Genomic DNA, 19680 nt, shown 5'->3' with positions numbered 1-19680 from the left:
AAACAGGACAAATAGAGAGGTTGAATCTCCCTAATGGGGGCAAAGACAGCAATAAAACTGACAGATGTTATAATCCCTCTCCACTCTATTTAACACAAAAAAATAGTTTTGCCTTTAGTTATACTTTAACCACCTCCCGCCTGCCATATAAGGAAATGACGAGCGGGCAGTGTTGCTCTCGTTTCTTGGAGGACGTCATATGACGTCCTCCCACTCTAACCACGCGTCCCCCTGGGACACAGCGAATCACCAATTATCAGAAAGAGCAATGACATCGGCTCTGTCATGTGATCAGCTGTGTCCAATCACAGCTGATCGCAGGTAAATAAGGAAATGCTGGTTATTGGCATTTCTCTCTTCACGAGCTGTCACACTGACAGCTCGTGAGGAGAGGAGAGCCGGTAATCGGCATTCCTCAGAGGGGACATGTACACTGATCATTAGGGCACTTGAAGATCAGTGTAGCCCTATCAGTGCCACCTGTCAATGTCCATCAATGCCACCTGTCAGTGCCCATCAATGGAACCTGACAGTGCCCATCAGTGCCACATCAATGCCACATATCAGTGCCTACCAGTGCACATGAATGTCACATATCAGTGCCTATCTGAGTTGCCTTTCAGTGCCAACCATCAGTGCCAGTCAGTGCTGCCAATCAGTGCCACCTATCAGTGCCAGTCAGTGCCACCTATCAGTGCCAGTCAGTTCCGCCTAACAGAACAGAGAAAAAAACCCTAGAGGTGATTAAATACCACCAATAGAAAGCTCTATCTGTCTTAAGAAAATGATAAAAATTTCATTTGAGTACAGTGTTGCATGACCGCGCAATTGTCGTTCAAAGTGTGACAGCGCTGAAAGCTGAACATTGGCCTGGGCACGAAGAGGGTGAAAGTGCCTGGTAGACAAGTGGTTAAGTGAAGTCAGCAGTGACAGTCTTTTTATATTTCTTTCAGTATTCTTTCCCTTTTAGTAGTTATTAACAATGGTGAAATGGCTAACAGGTTTCTCAATCCTGCCAACTACCAGAGGTACATGTGGCAGGAAACCCAATTTACTCAGGTTTCCAGCACATTGAGATGTTAATTGTCTTTCAAACTACTTTAACACTTTAATTACCAGGGCATGGTTAGTAAAAGTAAGCATTTTTCAAATCATTAGTTTATTGCAATTATCATTATAACAATTCCTTCCTACAGGGCCATTAACAAAGCGCAGCGCTTCTCGCGCATGCGCAGTGGGCACCCGGCTGTGAAGCTGCAAGCTGTCACAGCCGGGTGCCCACACTGAAGATGCCGCCAACAGGGAGAGAAGACGGCCGTTGAAACCAGTCGTGTCGTGAGGACACCGCTGGACCGAGGGACAGGTAAGTGTCTGTATTTTAAAAGTCAGCAGCTACAGTTTTTGTAGCTGCTGACTTTTATTTTTTTTTTTCAGGTGGAACTCTTTAACAACATCGCCCCTGCTTTACATACTGTATCTGTGTCAAATGGATTTTAGACAAATACTAGACTGGAAATGTACTATTTAAATTAAATAATATTTTTAATCAGGTTTTATTTATTAACAGTATATTTTCTTTAATTTCTCTGACAACTACAAAAATATACATACAGCATGAATATAACCATATCACAACATTATAATAGATGAAACATAAGCACTATCCACTAGGAGGAGAAAAGCCTGTACTCCTACACGAATGTACATAATGTCTGGCACCCTCAAATACTATCCCTATCATAGCAAATATATATCACATTATATGATATGATATGAATATGATATGTTTTTGTGGTACTGGTCAATCTTCATGGAAGGATAAAATGTGTCTACAGAGTTCTAACTTCATATAGGGTTGTATAAGGATTCAGTGTTAAAATACAATTATGCTAATAATTTAAAGCAACCCTGTGAACTATTGTTGCTGTATTGTCTCCCGTTATATTGTAAAGCGCTGAGCAAACTGTTGGCGCTATATAAATCCTGTATAATAATAATAATAATACACTACAAATATTTGTCTCTTCGGTAATGTGAGGTTCTCTCCTTCCATTATTGTCTTGTTTTACTATGTGCATTGATTTGGGTTTTTTACTGCAATAAAAGGTTTATATTATTCTTATCAACTGTTGGCGCTATATAAATCCTGTATAATAATAATAATAATGACAGTACTATTCAGTGTTAATAGTGGCATCACAGGGTAGAAAATCCTGGGATCTACCACGGTCAGGATCATCACTGATGGACATATGGCCATCTTTGAAACATTAACACAATTCAAATGTCTTACTGCGGCTGAGCATCTCATCACTGTACTGTGCTTGAAGTCTTCTGTTGATATCTGCGGGTTTGATGCCTTTGTTCACAAGAAACTTCATCACCACACGCTGTTGCATGCATGTAATAACACTGTTGCCTGCCCCCACTAAATAAAATTATTTTATTAAAGGAGAAGTATGGCCAAAGCTCTTTTGGCCCTGCTTCTTCTGTGGGTCACAGGAGCGTACTTTGTACTGTAGTTTTGTATTTTCTCATTAACTTTAAGTCCAGATATTTAAAGTAAACCATTTCTGAAAGAAATATGGAGTCTGCAATTGCTAATATTCTTCTGAAAATGCTACTTGTATGGTTATTATGTTGACCTGCCAGATCCTGTACATTCTCAAGCTTATTGACCTGGAACAAGAATGCATATTACTGTTCTGCACTTGTTCTGATTTAATGACTGAAAATATTTAAGCAATATGGCCAGTATGACAGCCAGGCAGGTAACATTTGCAAAATGACAAGTCACTTTTTTCAGCCTTTTTTGAATTTCAGCACTGCTAATTTAGTTTAGCCTCTTTCAGCCATTACAAGTCTATATGCACTCACTGTAGCGTTAGCTGCACATAAGTTGTCTTGACAGGATTCCTGATAATGAAAGTGGTGGGCCAGTTGGAGACTACAAATGGCTAATTGTAGTCTTCACTAGGGGCATGTGTGTAAGTGTGTTCGCACTGGAGCACAATTGGGAGATAGTTGTTCCCTGTAACAGTAACTTCCTGATTGAGGACCTTCATGGCAGGATTCATTTAACAAAAGTTTAGTGGTTAGGCTTAGATAGACTTTAACTATGTCAGTCTTTTAGAATCACATTATTTTAGGATGTTTGAAAACAAGGTCTTGGTGACAGTATACCCAATATTTTAAGCATAAATAAGTCAGTTACACACGTCAGTAGGAGGACTTGAAATGCACAGCAGTATATTTGGTTGCAGGGAATTAGTATATTTTATTGCAGGGAGTTGATTTCTTTCCATAGCATTCACTTGAAGGGGCAGGTGAAATTTTTAAAGTTCGGTTTTTAGATCTGATGCTTGCATCTGTAGTAACATTGTGAAAACAGAATTGCTTAGAAATTTTGCTCAGAACCTGTTTGGTGGTATATATAATGACCCTTACAAAGGCCATGCAATAAGCAATAATAATGGATGGTCAATAACTCTATTGTGCTTATTTATATCATTTTACATCTGGCGTTTGTCAGCACATTTGTCCAGGATATGACCGAAGATGTTGTGTTGTGAAACCTTACTTTTATTTTCTTGGTAAAAAACAAATGATGAAGTTGAATAATGTTAAGAAGGTGACCTTGAGCAACAGTGAAATTGTTGCCTAAAGTTCCAGTCAGCTAATGGTTCAGGTCCTTCATTCTGTTTGTTCCAATTTTTATAAATCAACCTCTTTGTACATGCTATCTTTATCTTAGTTGCCTAGTTAATTAGGTTACAAATCACTCATATTCATTGCTAGGGATGAAGTTTGGCTCCGTCATGGTTTAGAGGTAAACTCCAACTGTTTAGGGTTCTCAGCCCCACCGATCGAATGCAGCATTTCTCCACTATAATACTTACATTCGCTTTCTGGCCTTTGAACGTAGGTCATCTGGCTTAGTGCCATAATTTTGTCTCTAATACGTCCTATAAGTAGACTAAGGTTGCAGGAATGGGGTAATGGAATAGCAAAATCTAACAATAGTCCCATAAAAACAAGTCCTGAACAAAGGGAATATATAAGTCACTAAAAAAGTCACACATCTGTATAGATATAATTTGTTTATATACAATATTTATTATCATTCTATTACTATTTTTTATCATTTACAATTAAATCTGTACATATATAGCAATGTTTTTAATTTCCTTTTATTAATACCATCTGCCATATGAGGTTGACTATTCCCCTCTTTCTTTATGTATCTTCTTTATTTTTGCCTTCTCTGTGTGGTTCCATCCATCAGCCCATGTTGTTTTATGTTGTTGCAGCTTTGACAGTTCGTTTTGCTGATCTGTCAAATCTTTTTCCGTATGACCCATCCAGTTCCCGCCCCTCTCCTTTCATAAAGCCCTCCGTCCATTCCCGTTACATGGTTTGACAAAGGGGCAGTCCTTGTTGCCTCGAAATGCGTAACCATGCCCCCCACGGCACATACTGGATGTCTCGATATCTTCGGCTTGTCATTAACTCCATTGACGGAGTGCTCTCCACTCCCCAGAGGCGACACGGCTTACCCCAGCTGTACCTGCTCTGGCCATTGGACGCCACCTGTGCCAGTACCAGCACAGTCCACACACTATCTCCCATTGTCTCCAGTCTCCGCTCTGCCGACCCAGCCGCAACCCTGCCGAGCTCTGCAGTCCTCCAGTGGATGCTGTTTTGTTGCCTGTTCTTTTCGAATATATGTGACTGGAATTTTAATACATCTCCTTTGGATCTTTTAGTAGTACACTTAGTTGGTGGTGCTTCTTGTGTTTCTCTTCAGCTGGCTTGGAAGGGCCAGCTTTTGAATAAGCCAGCCCCCTCATTATAAAACGGTGAGTTCCCAGCAACCATATTAACAATGCACTTTAGCAGTAATGGAGAAAACATAGGAAGTGATGCATAAGGAGAGATTGGTATAAGGCTGGTAGGTACTGGCTGGTCTGCTAAAGTAGACATAAGCCTTTTCTGCATATCCTTTGGGTAGGAAAATACTCTGTATCTTGGAAAATTCGGAGATATGGAAAAACCATTTGTCATGCTTTGTTACATCTTATTGTTGCTGATATTTTGAAGCCTGTCCTTATCCACATGCACTACGATGGTAAAAGGTGCATTTGTTTTTTGACAGAGCATATTTCCTAATTGAAAAACAACACTAAGTACCCGTGCTTCTGTGACAAATCATTCAATATTTAGATAAATAATGCTGCTGTTCCTGAGGTGAAAATACCTTACACTTAAGTAATCAATAACACAGCACAAAATTATATATATAAAAATATATAAAATTTCAAAAGTGATAAACGTCCACTGTCCCAAACACAACGATGATTATGTGCTCCAATCAAAAACTTGTGCCAAAACAAGATGTTTTCTTTGAATAATATCACCCCTCAGTGCTCTGCGATCACCTTCTAATACACTCCACGCTCACCAGATATGATGGACTCTTAGTTTGTACGGCTTAAGAGTCAACAAAGCTTTTATGGGTGACCTGTGACAGGTCTGTGAGAACGCCCTGGAGGAGGGGCAAAATGCGTTGTCATAATTTCCAGTTCCTGGCAGGTCTGCATGATGTCACGTTTGGTGAGTGTAGTGCACGCTAGCAGCGGCACTCCGGAGCCATTGTTGCTGATACAGTATTTCATTGATGTGGAAAGTCACGGAGCATTGACAATTTTAAGGCTTTTTTATTGCATGCAACCTGTGAGTACAATATGTACTTTTGCTTTGTTTAATAAATAAATGTTACAGGATTACACTATTAGTGTCCCTTTGGTGTCCTGGTTATCCCATTCTGAATCCTGGTTATGCCTGAGAACACACTTCACCAGTAAAAGCTTTGTTGACCCTTAAGCCGTACAAGCTAAGAGTCCATCATATCTGGTGAGTGTGGAGTGTATTAGAAGGTGATCGCAGAGCACTGCGGGGTGATATTATTCAAAGAACACATCTTGTTTTGGCACAAATTTTTGATTGGAGCACTTAATCACCGTTGTGTTTGGGACAGTGGACTTTTAGCACTTTCGAAACTTTGTATATTTTTGTATATATAATTTTGCGCTGTGTTATTGATTATATTTCCTAATTGTTGCTGGCTGAAATTGCTTTTTTAAAGCTTCCTTACAGCTTGTCCCTGTCCACATGCACTATAGTACTGAAAGGCTACATGTTTACCACAGAGCATGTTTCCTAATTGCTGCTTTTCTGTTCTGTCCTGTTCATAAATGCATTTTTTAAAAGATAACATCTGGGTAATATGCATGAGGACAGAAGTTGATAGTTTCTTTTGGGACAGCATGTGACAGGGGCGAATTACAGGCAGGAGACTGCTATCACCCCATAACACAAAGTGCCCAAATATTGACCTTTATATCAGTATCACAAGCTGTGTTTTTCATGAAAGGTAGCCATTAAAATAAAAATAGGCTTTCCAAGCAATATTATCCTGGTAAAGCTTGTGCTTCAATTATCAACACCTTAACTACTTTTATGAAATGTGGTCCTTTCTTTATTTTTTTTAGATTACAGCTTTTAATTTGGGTGATTTGGGTGATTAGAGCTTCACAGTTGTGGCTTTTTTTAGCTAATCATATATTTCATAAATGTATTGATTTTTTTCAGTAACATCTGTAGTGGTTATCTGGCAGTCTTCTGTGGTCCAAGTCTGAATCATTTTATTAAAAGTTTTCTTCTAAGTCACATATCCCCACTTGCTGTGCAGAAGACTTGACATGACACATGCAGCAGGGAAGGCTAGTACCTCATGCATATTGGCCACCTTCAGTCAGTAACACATGCTTAACACCCATGTCAAGGTCCTACCTTTTCCCTGAGGTTATGTTACTCCATGTGCTGGTGTCCATCTTGGATTCTGCTGTGCATGGTGGGAATCCTTTTATGCCTTCAGGTCTCTGAGGTCCATCCCCCAGAGGGGTGTGGCTGATGACATATAAGCCTGTGGCTCTTTGCTCTTGCACTTGTGTCTTGTGTCTTTGTCTTCCTACAGCTCTGTGTATATGCTCGTGACTCTTCTGGTATCTGACTCGGCTTGTGATTAAGACCATTCTGTGTTTTCCTTCGATCTGACCTTTCCGTTGCTGAACCCGGCCCGTGACCTGTGATTCTCTGTCTACTGTTCTGTACCGTTTTTGTCCCGTTGTTGTCGACCCGGCTTGCCTGACTACGCTATTGTCATTCTCACCAGCTACACGCCATTGGCGGCGGCCATTACCACAGCCGTGGTGTCTCGGGGGCCGCGACCTGGTTCCTGGCTGCGTCAAGTCCATCCCCACCATCAGAGGCCCTGGTGAAGGGCAGCCTGGGACTTAGACTCCGCGCCCTGAGGGACTTCGGTCTGTTGGTGGTGGTTGTCGTCAGCCAGTGCGTTACCCTGCCATTAGGCCTACCTGTCCGTTCCACAGCCCTGCCCTGACAACCCAGTAGTACAGTAGTGGGTGAGAAATAGTGATTCTGGGCTGGTATTTGGCTCTCAGCACTTTCGAAGGTCAGGTTCCTGCCCTTTTTATCTTGTTTCAGTGGCTATTTACCCCCCACTCCTTGATTAAGACCTCTTCCCTTGGAGTCTCCAATGTAGTTCCCACTGTTCAATCCCCTATGACTCAATGGGATCTGAAACTTGTTCTCTCTGTACATCAAAAACTGCCATGGGAACCTATTAGGACCATGCTCCTCTATACCCTCAACTACAAGATGGTATTCCCTGTAGCCATTACCTTTAGGATTTGAGTGTCTGAGCTGGCAGCCTTCTCTTGCAAGAAACAGTATTTTATTATTACATAGGGACAAGGTGGTGTTGAGATCCAGGACTTCATTCCTGCATAAGGTTTGCATTGCTATCCCTGCCTGTATTTGCTGAACAGGAAGGGACCACCTTACAAGGACAAAAAAAAGTTTTTACAAAATATATTTTAAAAAGTTAGAAAATCGTGACGGTGGGGAAACAATATAACAAACATTGTAAATATGCAAATGGTGCCTAAAACAGTTCTTAAAGTTATATCCTCTAGATTGCTTCTCTCATATGTTTACCTAGAGAAGGAAAATTTGACAAAGGGTGAGCAGCCTATGACAGTAGAATTTTTTGCTTAACTTTTTACTGCTGTCTACTCTTTCCCTTGACTGTAGAATTTCCACCCTCCACTTGCTGCTGCCTGCCCTTCCTCTTGCATTGGCGAAGACCTATGGCTATAAGTTTTCCCTTGGAGCTATTCCTCCAGTACCCTGACTATAATGAAATAAATAATAATATGAAGCCTGCCCCATTTCCTTGTCGTTCTCCTGACCACCAGCATCCTAATGCTCCTCTTCCTTGTATTCAATAGTTAGCAATCGTGTGGTTTAGGAGCATACTGTGAGTGCTTCCTGCAGCCAGGCCTTGATGCTATGGTTTAAAAAACACCTTTCAGGGATTTGAGGATTAGAGACATGTTGGTGTTCTTTATTAAAGATAGTACCCAGTTTGCATTGCTGTCCCAGTGTTTTCTTAACCAGAGCAGGGATGGCTTTACAAGATAAAAAAAATATTGATTTCTACCACCAGCACCCTAACCCTCGTCCCTCTTTTCACTGCCTGCGCTCCAACCCTTCTCCTCTTTATATTCCTCCTCTGCCTTCTGCTGCCAAATTGCATTCCACATGCAGTGGAGGCCAGGGATGGCCTTCTGAACAATGTAATGGTTGTGGACTACCTGCCACTGATGTAGCACGATCCATAATCTCACATAAAAGAGTGATTCCTCAGGCTACAATGTGAGCATCTGCAAAGCCAGCAGTTTGGCCAAGTTGGCATTAAGACACTGGACATGGAGATGATTTGGGGACCCTTTCTGCTTCTTCTGAAGTAGCTGATATGTTAAAAAGGCCCTTATCAGCTATGTTAAAAAAGAAGGGAAGGAGTGCATTAGCAACACTTTCAAGCAATTGGATGCTTTGCACCTGGACTAAAAAGATAAAGGTTTTTTATGCAGCTCCATGACATGAAGGTGAAAAAAAAATCTCCCCAGATCCTTCCCAGACTCTCATATATTTGAATGCCTGAATATTTAAGGAAGTGAAGACACAAAGGAGTGCTTAATTTAAAGGTAGACTGGTGTTGCCAAAGGTTTGGTAGGAGGAAATAGAGGAGGTGGAGCTGCGGGAAGTGGAGGGGGAGATGGTGGAGGATATGAAAGTGAAGAAGGAGAAGATTGTGGTGGAGGAAACAAAGGAGTAAGAGGGCACACCTACTACCTCCACGCACAGCACCTCTACCCTCAACCACCTTTTATTCCTGCCTTTCTTTTTGTTGGGCAGCCCTGGTTTGGGTAAGGTTGAGCAGCCTATGGCAGAGTGCCTTCAACCGAGCAGCCTGGAATCTCAGCTGAAGCTGTACATCCCCTAGCATGTAAACAAGACAATTTGTCAGGTGTAGGACAGCATACAGTACATTACAACAGGTGTCTTTTCGATGCTGAGTTCGGGAGTTCACAGAATTCAAGAAGGACCAATAAACCCCCTGATGGTCAAGCCTGGGCAGATCCCTATCCCTATGTAGTTGGATTGTCACAAGCAATTTTCAGATTGAGTTAACACAATGCTTGTGCAGTTGTACAGCAGGGAAATGTAATATATACTGTACTGTTTATATAAGTTGTATAAATATATACTGTGATGTGTGTACAGTATATATAGAATATATATATATATTGAAAACCATCTACTGTTTGAGAATAAAAATAAAATGGTTACACTGAGACACGCTTATCTGCAGGGTGGTATAAATTCCAAGCTGTTATTTTAAACAAAAAAGGGACAAATGTAAACAGAAATTATAAGTAATTTTACTTTTCCAGGCGCTCATAGATAAGTATCTATTATTACATAATTGTAATTACAAAGCTTCTACTCTAAAATTATCCATTATTGCCTGAAAGTCTGGTGATGGTATTAAAAGCTGCTGAGCTCCTCCCATTCTCTTTAGGAGGAACTTTGACTTATGGCTCTCCTATTTTAGACTAAAATTGTATTTGCTTTGGTGCCAGTAACAATTCCTGGGTAACAATTATGGTAACTTTGTGCTGCAGCTGTGTTATTTTCCTGTCACTGAGACACTATTTTATTTCTAAATAAGAATGTTACATAGTTTTTGTTTATCTCTCCCTTGCTTTGTGATAATAGTAGTCATTTGTGGTATTTATTTCTCAGAGAAGAGTATCACATGTAGAAATTCATGTATATATTGTAGCACTAAGGTAGAATATATGCTAAATAATGTACATTTATAATACAATAGCTATGTTTTGTGGCATTACTAAAACATGAGAATGCTTAGTTGTACTTTAAAGTATACAATTTGCACATTATACTGTCTATAACAGCATAAATCAGGCATTCAGAGATGTCTGCCCTAACCTTTAGATGCTTTCTCCAGCCCTCTTGGACCTCTGAATTATACAGTGCATGTTTTGATACATCCCAATAATGTCATAGGCTGGCATGTCCCTCCCATCACCAGTGTTTTTCTATTGGCTAGAAAGAGAGCTTGTCAGCAGTGATAGTTTAGTAGGAAGACGCATATACAACAGGAAATGTAAAAAAAAAATGTGAAATGAAGAATTTAAGGTACTAGAGCAGACATCTGAAGTTGTGTGCAGGCTAGTAGGTTTCAACAGGCAGAAGGTGTTGATCCAAAGGAAGGCAACATCATCAAATCATGGTCCAGTTAACATAAAAAAGGATAAAACAGTTCTTCAGATACCCATAGACAATCAAAAGTTCCCAGAAAGTTCCAAAGGAGGTAACACCCAGGGGTGCTTCTTGGTTCACATACTACAAAAGTACCTCGCTCCCAACTTTACAATTGACATTGGTAGTAGTAACTAGTTCCTACGGAAAAGTATTCTGCATTTTATCAGACCTTTTATTTATGTTTCTTCAGTCACAAAGAATGTTGTTATATCCTTTAACGTAGACAACTGTGGACCATGTCCTGTATGTATTCATACATCATTATTATATCTACTCTTAATTGCTGCTTCTAAAGGATGAATAAATATCAAATATATTTAGAGGGTAGATTAACTGCAGTAACCCTTGATTATCATAGTGAAGCAATCCAGAAACAATGACATTTATGTAGCTTGGTAACAACAACGTTGTACATGCCTACTAGATGATATTGTAATTACAGCTCAATTCTTGTGGCAGCATTTATCGCCGTACCAACCAGCATCACCAAGGCTTCACTGGTTCCCTGCTTGGCCACTGTAGTGCTCTGGTTTGATTGAACAAATTGTGCAACTCTCCACTTCCTTCTTCCTAAAGCTTCAGTAAAAACATTTTTCCAAAGGAGGCAACACCGACAGGTGCTTCCTGGTTCACATGCTACAAAAGTACCTCATTCCCAACTCCACAATTGTTCTGCTATGAGGCCTATGTCAGTGAAGTTCTGTCCATCACCAACCAAGATGATACATTTTAGTGATTTGCCAAAATAATTTGTATACAGAGTTTTTTTTTTAATTATTTCAGTATGTCACTGACCAATATATGTTTGTAATCAGTCTATCTTTTTACAGGTTCATCAGAAAACAGGGCCTGGACAGGTTGTTTCTAGAATGTGATACACACATGTGGCGTCTTGGGGATAGAAAGATTCCAGAAGGCATCACTGTAGATGGTGGCTCTGACTGGTTTCTCTTGAACAGGAAGTTTGTAGAGTATGTGACCTTTTCTAATGATGATCTTGTTACAAAGATGAAGCGATTCTATTCCTACACACTGCTTCCAGCTGAGGTATGTTGTTTTTATAAATACTAGTTATACACCTTGTCGGCTTGACTTGAAAACCATGTCGATTGCTGATTAGTTGGAGGACACTGCTAATTTGTTTACACTGCATTTTAACATCATTTTTACTAAGCTTTATAATAATAACCATTTTACATTAATGAGAAAGAGGGATGGTATGCTTGAGATTTCCACTGCAGAATAGTGGAAAACTCAATAATTTTATAGTATTTTTTATAGTATTTATAGTAATTCTAATAATATTTTTAAGTCTCTGCAATGGCATAAGGTGTGTTAATTACAAACATTGAACATTGTCATGCTCAGCAACAAATATTTTCTAGCTATGCAAGTTCAATATGTAACATTTGCATAATTGATGTCAATTTAAACTCCTGTTCTTTTATACTTAAATCTCATATCTAGGCATTTTTAAAGTCTCCCAGTAGGGTTTAAAACATAAAAACAGCCCTGGTACTCACTTCTTGGATGTTTCCCACAGTAATTACTATCTGCTACTAGATATCTCTTTCCTGCTTAAATGACACCTACTGTCACTTAACCACTTGCCGTCCACCTGCTGCTTATAAATGGCAGGACGGTGGCACTCCAGGGGCGGGTTGCCGTTCATAAACGGCACTCGCCATTTCTAGCTGTGCGCGCTCCCTGGGAGCACGCAGCACCGCGATTCGGTGCCCGCTTTGTCCTCCGGACACAGTGAAACACCGATCGTCGGGCGGGACCTCTGTACGAGGTCCCGATCATGTGATCACTGATTAGCCAATCAGTGATCACATGCAAAGTAGTAAGCAAGATGTCACTTCTGACATCATTGCTTACTACGTGTGAAATCTGTGAATGATCACAGAGGTCACATGGTACAAGGCTATTCACAACAGCCTTGTACCATGTGACAAGCTGTGACCAATCACAGCTCACTCAGTAGTTCTCAATGGCTGCAAGAATGCAGACAGAGAGAAAGAGAAATGATTGCTTTTACATCCTATATGGGTGTAAAAGCAATCACTGTAAAAAAAAAAAAAAAAAATCTTCATTACCCCCACAAGTAGTACAGTGTCACCATGGTGACACTGTACTGCTAGGGTGACAGTATGTAAAAAAAAAACAAAAACATAAATAATATAAAAAAATAAAATAAAAATGTAAAAAAAGTTTTAAAAATGATCATTTTTGGTTATAAACTAATTTGACTTATTTTTTTTTTTACTAAAAAGATAACGGAATACATTTCAGCCAAAATTTATGATGAAAGATTATTTATTTGCAAAATTTTATAAGAAAAACGCTTTTTTCAAAATGTTTGGACTTTTTCATTTACATAGCAAAAAAATGTAAATCCCAGCGGTGAATAAATACCACCAAAATAAAGCTTTATCTGTCTCAAAAAAATGGTAAAAAATTCATATGGGTACAGTGTTGCATGACCGCGCAATTGTCATTCAAAGTGTGATAGCGCTGAAAGCTGAAAATTGCCCTGGTCAGGAAGGGGGCAAAAGTGTCCGGTCTGGAAGTGGTTAACCTAGAAGACTGAGGATATTCTGTGAGCACCAGGTGTTGTGGACTCCCTACCACTTTCTGCACCCACATACAAAGATGCAGAAAACAGTCCTGGTGTCATAATTACTATTCTGTATTACTTGGGACTCATAGTAGAGGACCTTGGAAAGAAATACTTAGGGGGATGTAAGTCTAGAATTGTGGTTTAAATAACTGCAGATTCAAACAAAAATTCCATATACATTTGCATACCCTTGGGGCTTTTTAGAGAGGAGGCAAGGGCTACTGTTAATGTACACAAGCCCATACTGTAAGTGTATGCAGATATATTGTGGTAAACAATTTTGTCTACCTGTTAACATCTGACTAAGTCTTCAGTATGCAAATGTACTCCCATGCAAACCCAACACCCTGATTGATTTTTTAGTTGCAGGTATGAGTCATGACATTTGTTTGGGTGATGTCAACAAAGTGACATGAATTCTAACATCCCAACATCTCTAGAATGTGTTTGACCTACTAGTGCTTCACATTAAACACATCTATATGTACAGTACTAATGGCTAAGGCCTGTAGAATTCGACTGCTGCCAACAAATCATTCAAACAAACAAGAATAATTTTTTTCCTAGGATAAAACAGTAGCAGACAAAGTAAGCTCTTGAACTGCATCTTCAGTACATAATTATTTATCATTGCTAACAGGCATATCTCTATATATTGGGAGTGGGCAGTTGTTCACTTGTCAGTCTATATTATGGCCTTAAAAATGTAAAAATATAAACAAAATTATATAGGGGATCAAATTAGTCATTGAGTATCTAGGTTTCAGTAAGCTCTGGGCACAAGGATTGAAGGACAATATGGAAGATTCAATATTTATTTTTACTAGAGTAATTAAGGTTCTAGTTTACCACTATAGTTTTATCAGGAGATATAAACTGATATTTACTTCCTTTAGCTATGGCAGAGTGACATTACAACTGCACAGTTCTTGATACACCTACAAAACCCCCTGCCACATTAAATTATATTTTACATTATGTTGTTACTAGTTTTATTATTATACATTATAGCTTAAGCAGCTGCAGCATTATTATGAATATCACATGGTGTGAAATTTTTTACTCAACAAATATTTTTCCCACCGTTTCATTCTTTAAATCTAGGCCATTGCACAGACTGCTGGTTGTCATAATTCGACTGGTTGAATACAACACACATGTTAAATAATCTATTTTAATTCCATTTCAGTTGCAATCACCTTTTCCTCTCAATTCCAATAACCTTTTCGTCCATTATCTTGCCGAGAATTTCTGTATCATTATGAAAGGACACAGGGCAATGGATAATTGGGGAGTTTTGCTGCACTCGAGTGAGAATGCATGCCTTTATCATTTTAACCAGCCAATTCAAGCATAAAACACATATTCACTGGGTTGTCACGTTGCATTAAAGGATGGCAGGGAGATTATTTGGAAGAGTACACTAGTGCTAATACCATGCTATTTATATAGAGATCCTGATATTCCCCCCTCGTAAATGCATTGGCTCTGTTATGTCTCATCCTTTTACTTTATTACAAATTTACATACGATTTATTCACATAAGAAATCATTATAATAATTTATCTGATATCATGCAGGATGGTCATACATAACCGAGTGTCCCTTGGTATGTGTCTAATTTGGACACTGCTATTGGTCATCATGTAGTAGTTAACAAAAACCAGAGCCATATCCAGAAAGCCTACAACTTTCCCTTAGAATACAGAGTAGTCCTGTCAGTTTACAAGAATTGGGTGTAATATGAGCAAACACTTTGGTAGCATATTGCATTTGGTTGCTGGATACCTATGATTGCTTCTAAATTCACATTGGTACTCTGAAAATTCCTCAATGTTAGGAGTATTAAGGAAGTCAAGAAAAGATGTATTTTCAATGTTCTGATTGGGATAGCATCCCAGAACATGCATTATCTTCTAAATGAACCCTGCAGCACCCGCAGCCATGTTACCCTGCTCTTATGAGATGCGCGGGGCTTCTATTCATTCTGAATGGCACCCCGCGCATCTCAGCCCACGGTGCAGTTGGTCAAACAGACCATTTTCAGCTGCATTTTCAAAAAAGTGCATGCACCTTTTTTGTGCGGAAAAGCAGGCACAGCAGCCCATTCAAATGAATGGGCTGCCACTCCCGAGCACAATATTGTGAACCGAGCCTAAGTCCACTTTCCAGGGTAATTTAACCACCTCTAAACATACATGTTATACCTGTTTCATATTCTTCCTTTCCAGGTCATTTTGGAGTGTTTTGCTATAATAATTAAACATTTTATATAAATTCATATATTTTATTTATAAGGACTTTAGAAACAACAGCAAAATGACCATAGTTGGAAAGCAGACTCCACTTGGTCTTGGCACTGGCTTTGATCAACAAACTGGAAACACTGGTGTTAGCTATGGTCAGCAAATTGGAAACACTGGTACTTGCTGAAATCTGAACATAAAGGACATATATCTTGTTCTGCAAAAACACTCGCACTAGCTGTGATCTGCAAACTGTAAACTCTGGCTCCTTCTGTGATCAGCAAACTAAAAACACTGGTGGTTACTGGGGTCAGCAAACTGGAAGTACTGTGGCTGGCTGTGGCAAACAAACTGGAAACACTGTTGCTGGCAGTGATCTATATAGCTGGAATCATTGGTACATGGTGGATCAGCAAATTAAAAACGCGCTGACTGTGATCCACAAACTGCAAACACTGGTGCTTGCTATGATCAGCAACACTTTCACTGACTGTGATCAACAAAATTGAAAAACTGCCATTGGCTGTGTATATGATAGGCACTATGATTTTAACTGTCAATTCAGCATTTATTTCTCCCCTCTCATAGCAGCTTTGTGCGTGTGTGTGAGGGGAAGAAGAGAGCTGGCTGTTGACCATAGCCAGTATTTAGGCTTGTGATTGCTGCAAACTGTTACATCAATCACAAGGTACAGAAACACTCTCATTGGCTTTGTACTTTGTGCCTCTGATCAGCTCTGTCCATTGACAGTGTAATGACAAACGTTGTATACAGTTGTGATCTGATCGATTTGATTGGACACAGTGATTATAAGGCTTTGTACACTTTGTCTTTGACCAGCAGTATCCAATGACAGTACAATCATAGCTGCTGTGGATGTGCACACACACAACAGTAAAAGACGATTAAAAATGGCCACTTAGAAGTGGAAGTGCCCCATTTGGCCATTTAGCTACAGTGGCTTGTGTCACAATCATACCCACAGGGAGAGGTGCGGTTTTCCATTTTACTTCAAACTTCTACATTTTGGTATTTCTCTTAAACTCCTATGCAAACACCTGAGTGGGGAGGTGTAACAATAGTACACAAGAGCAGATGTTATCTCCTCATTCCCCCTCCCTCAGGAATGCAAGCAGCATAGGATACTGAGCCCTGCCTAACAAGTCTTTGCAAAGTAAGGCTTGGCTGTCCATTGTGGGAAGACACAACCAATTGATTTTTGTAGAAAAAGATGCTGTTAGGCTGTGTGTGTTAGTCAGAAACGTGAGGGCCGTCAGCTCTGTACCATCTAGCTGACCAAGAGTCTTGTTGTACTATCGCAACTAAGTGCAAGACCAGAAATCCCTTTTTTTAGCTCATCAGACTTGAAACTGCTTAACCCCAGGCATTTATTTGGCAAGTACTTATTTACCACAACTTCTTTCTGTTATCTGTTTGCTGTGCTGTTGTGCTCTGTATATATATATATATATATATATATATATATATATATATATACATATATATATACAGTCAGGTCCATAAATATTGGGACATGGACACAATTCTAACATTTTTGGCTCTATACACCACCACAATGGATTTGAAATGAAACGAACAAGATGTGCTTTAACTGCAGACTGTCAGCTTTAATTTGAGGGTATTTACATCCAAATCAGGTGAATGGTGTAGGAATTACAACAGTTTGCATATGGGCCTCCCACTTGTTAAGGGACCAAAAGTAATGGGACAAAATAATAATCCTAAATCAAACTTTCACTTTTTAATACTTGGTTGTAAATCCTTTGCAGTCAATTACAGCCTGAAGTGTGGAACACACAGACATCACCAGACGCTGGGTTTCATCCCTGGTGATGCTCTGCCAGGCCTCTACTGAAACTGTCTTCAGTTCCTGCTTGTTCTTGGGGCATTTTCCCTTCAGTTTTGTCTTCAGCAAGTGAAATGCATGCTCAGTTGGATTCAGGTCAGGTTGGACTTGGCCATTGCATAACATTCCACTTCTTTCCCTTAAACTCTTTGGTTGCTTTTGCAGTATGCTTTGGTTCATTGTCCATCTGCACTGTGAAGCGGCGTCCAATGAGTTGTGAAGCATTTGGCTGAATATGAGCAGGTAATATTGCCCGAAACACTTCAGAATTCATCCTGCTGCTTTTGTCAGCAGTCACATCATCAATAAATACAAGAGAACCAGTTCCATTGGCAGCCATACATGCCCACGCCATGACACTACCACCACCATGCTTCACTGATGAGGTGGTATGCTTAGGATCATGAGCAGTTACTTTCCTTCTCCATACTCTTCTCTTCCCATCACTCTGGTACAAGTTGATCTTGGTCTCATCTGTCCATAGGATGTTGTTCCAGAACTGTGAAGGCTTTTTTAGATGTCGTTTGGCAAACTCTAATCCGACCTTCCTGTTTTTGAGGCTCACCAATGGTTTCCATCTTGTGGTGAACCCTCTGTATTCACTCTGGTGAAGTCTTCTCTTGATTGTTGACTTTGACACACATACACCTACCTCCTGGAGAGTGTTCCTGATCTGGCCAACTGTTGTGAAGGCTGTTTTCTTCACCAGGGAAAGAATTCCTCGGTCATCCACCACAGTTATTTTCCGTGGTCTTCCGGGTCTTTTGGTGTTGCTTAGCTCACCGGTGCGTTCCTTCTTTTTAAGAATGTTCCAAACAGTTGTATCTCTCTGATGGGTTTGTTTTGTTTTTTCAACCTAATGATGGCTTGCTTCACTAATAGTGACAGCTCTTTGGATCTCATCTTGAGAGTTGACAGCAACAGATCCCAAATGCAAATAGCACACTTGAAATGAACTCTGGACCTTTTATCTGCTGATTGTAATTGGGATAATGAGGGAATAACACACACCTGGCCATGGAACAGCTGAGAAGCCAATTGTCCCATTACTTTTGGTCCCTTAACAAGTGGGAGGCACATATGAAAACTGTTGTAATTCCTACACCGTTCACCTGATTTGGATGTAAATACCCTCAAATTAAAGCTGACAGTCTGCAGTTAAAGCACATCTTGTTCATTTCATTTCAAATCCATTGTGGTGGTGTATAGAGCCAAAAATGTTAGAATTGTGTCCATGTCCCAATATTTATGGACCTGACTGTATACATATTGGTTACATCTTCTTCCTGTAAATATTTTTACTGCACCCTTTTAACCTTTTGGTAAAAAATCTTACTTTCTGAAAGTGTTGAATTGTTTCTATAGCTCTTAATTGCAACTTACGAATTCCTGCTTCTAAAAGAGCGCTACTATGAGTATTTAACCCTCTGTATAACCAGTCCGTAGAGATAGCGGGATACTGAAGGTTAACCAATCATCCTAGTGTATTGCTGAGTTTTCTCTTTCTCTGTATAAAAGGAGGTGGTGGCAGTGTGAAGGGTTAATTGCATAATTAACCTGACCCAGTAACAAACGCTCCCAGGTTGCAGGTACATCAATTGTGGTCCAATTAGCTGGAAAAAGCAGGGTGCAGCTGGGCGTGGCATTGTTACGCACATGACATCGCAGTTTTAGATTGGCTAGTCCTTCGGTCACGAGTTTGGTGAGAAGGGCGGGGGTCTGACACCGCGCCCGTCACAGCTTGAAGTAGGGTACTTGAAAGATGGCGAAGATATCTATGCTTGTATTTAACCTGAAGTAGAAACCATCATATTAGATATACCGTAACTTGCAGGTTAACCAATATATTGTGCCATGGATCAGATAATCTGCTCCCACTAGGGGGCAGGCTGGATAACCAGGAGTTGGTAGCAGCAGCTGAAACAAGGCATTGGCATTGACTATGGGGAATATGGGGTGGGTTGGATAACTGAAAACACTGATGGAGAGAACCCAGCTTACACGCTTGACACCAGAAGGGAGAGCCCTTAGAACAGCTGGGGTGCAAGGTCTAAGGTGCCAACTTTTCTTCACCAGAGCTCCTGATGGTGGAGATGAATTTTGTTGCAGGTGACATCCAGACTGTGGCCCTCTGAATCACCTGAGCAGGCAGCTACTTTGAACTGAGA

General features: G+C 40.0%; 1 protein-coding gene across 1 annotated transcript in view; it reads left to right on the top strand.

The window, feature by feature from the left end:
• The window catches only part of XYLT1 (xylosyltransferase 1), a 468857-nt gene that overhangs the window by 352073 nt on the left and 97104 nt on the right, over nucleotides 1–19680 (top strand). The window contains exon 6 of the mRNA XM_089679075.1: nucleotides 11607–11823. Coding sequence (XP_089535201.1) covers nucleotides 11607–11823 — 217 coding nt within the window. The remainder of the gene's footprint in view (nucleotides 1–11606; nucleotides 11824–19680) is intronic.

This window comes from Staurois parvus, unplaced genomic scaffold (genome assembly GCF_062004578.1).
Source record: "Staurois parvus isolate SC_StPar_1 unplaced genomic scaffold, SC_StPar_1.0 ptg000217l, whole genome shotgun sequence".
Classification (NCBI taxonomy): domain Eukaryota; kingdom Metazoa; phylum Chordata; class Amphibia; order Anura; family Ranidae; genus Staurois; species Staurois parvus.
This window is presented reverse-complemented; position numbering and strand designations above follow the sequence as displayed.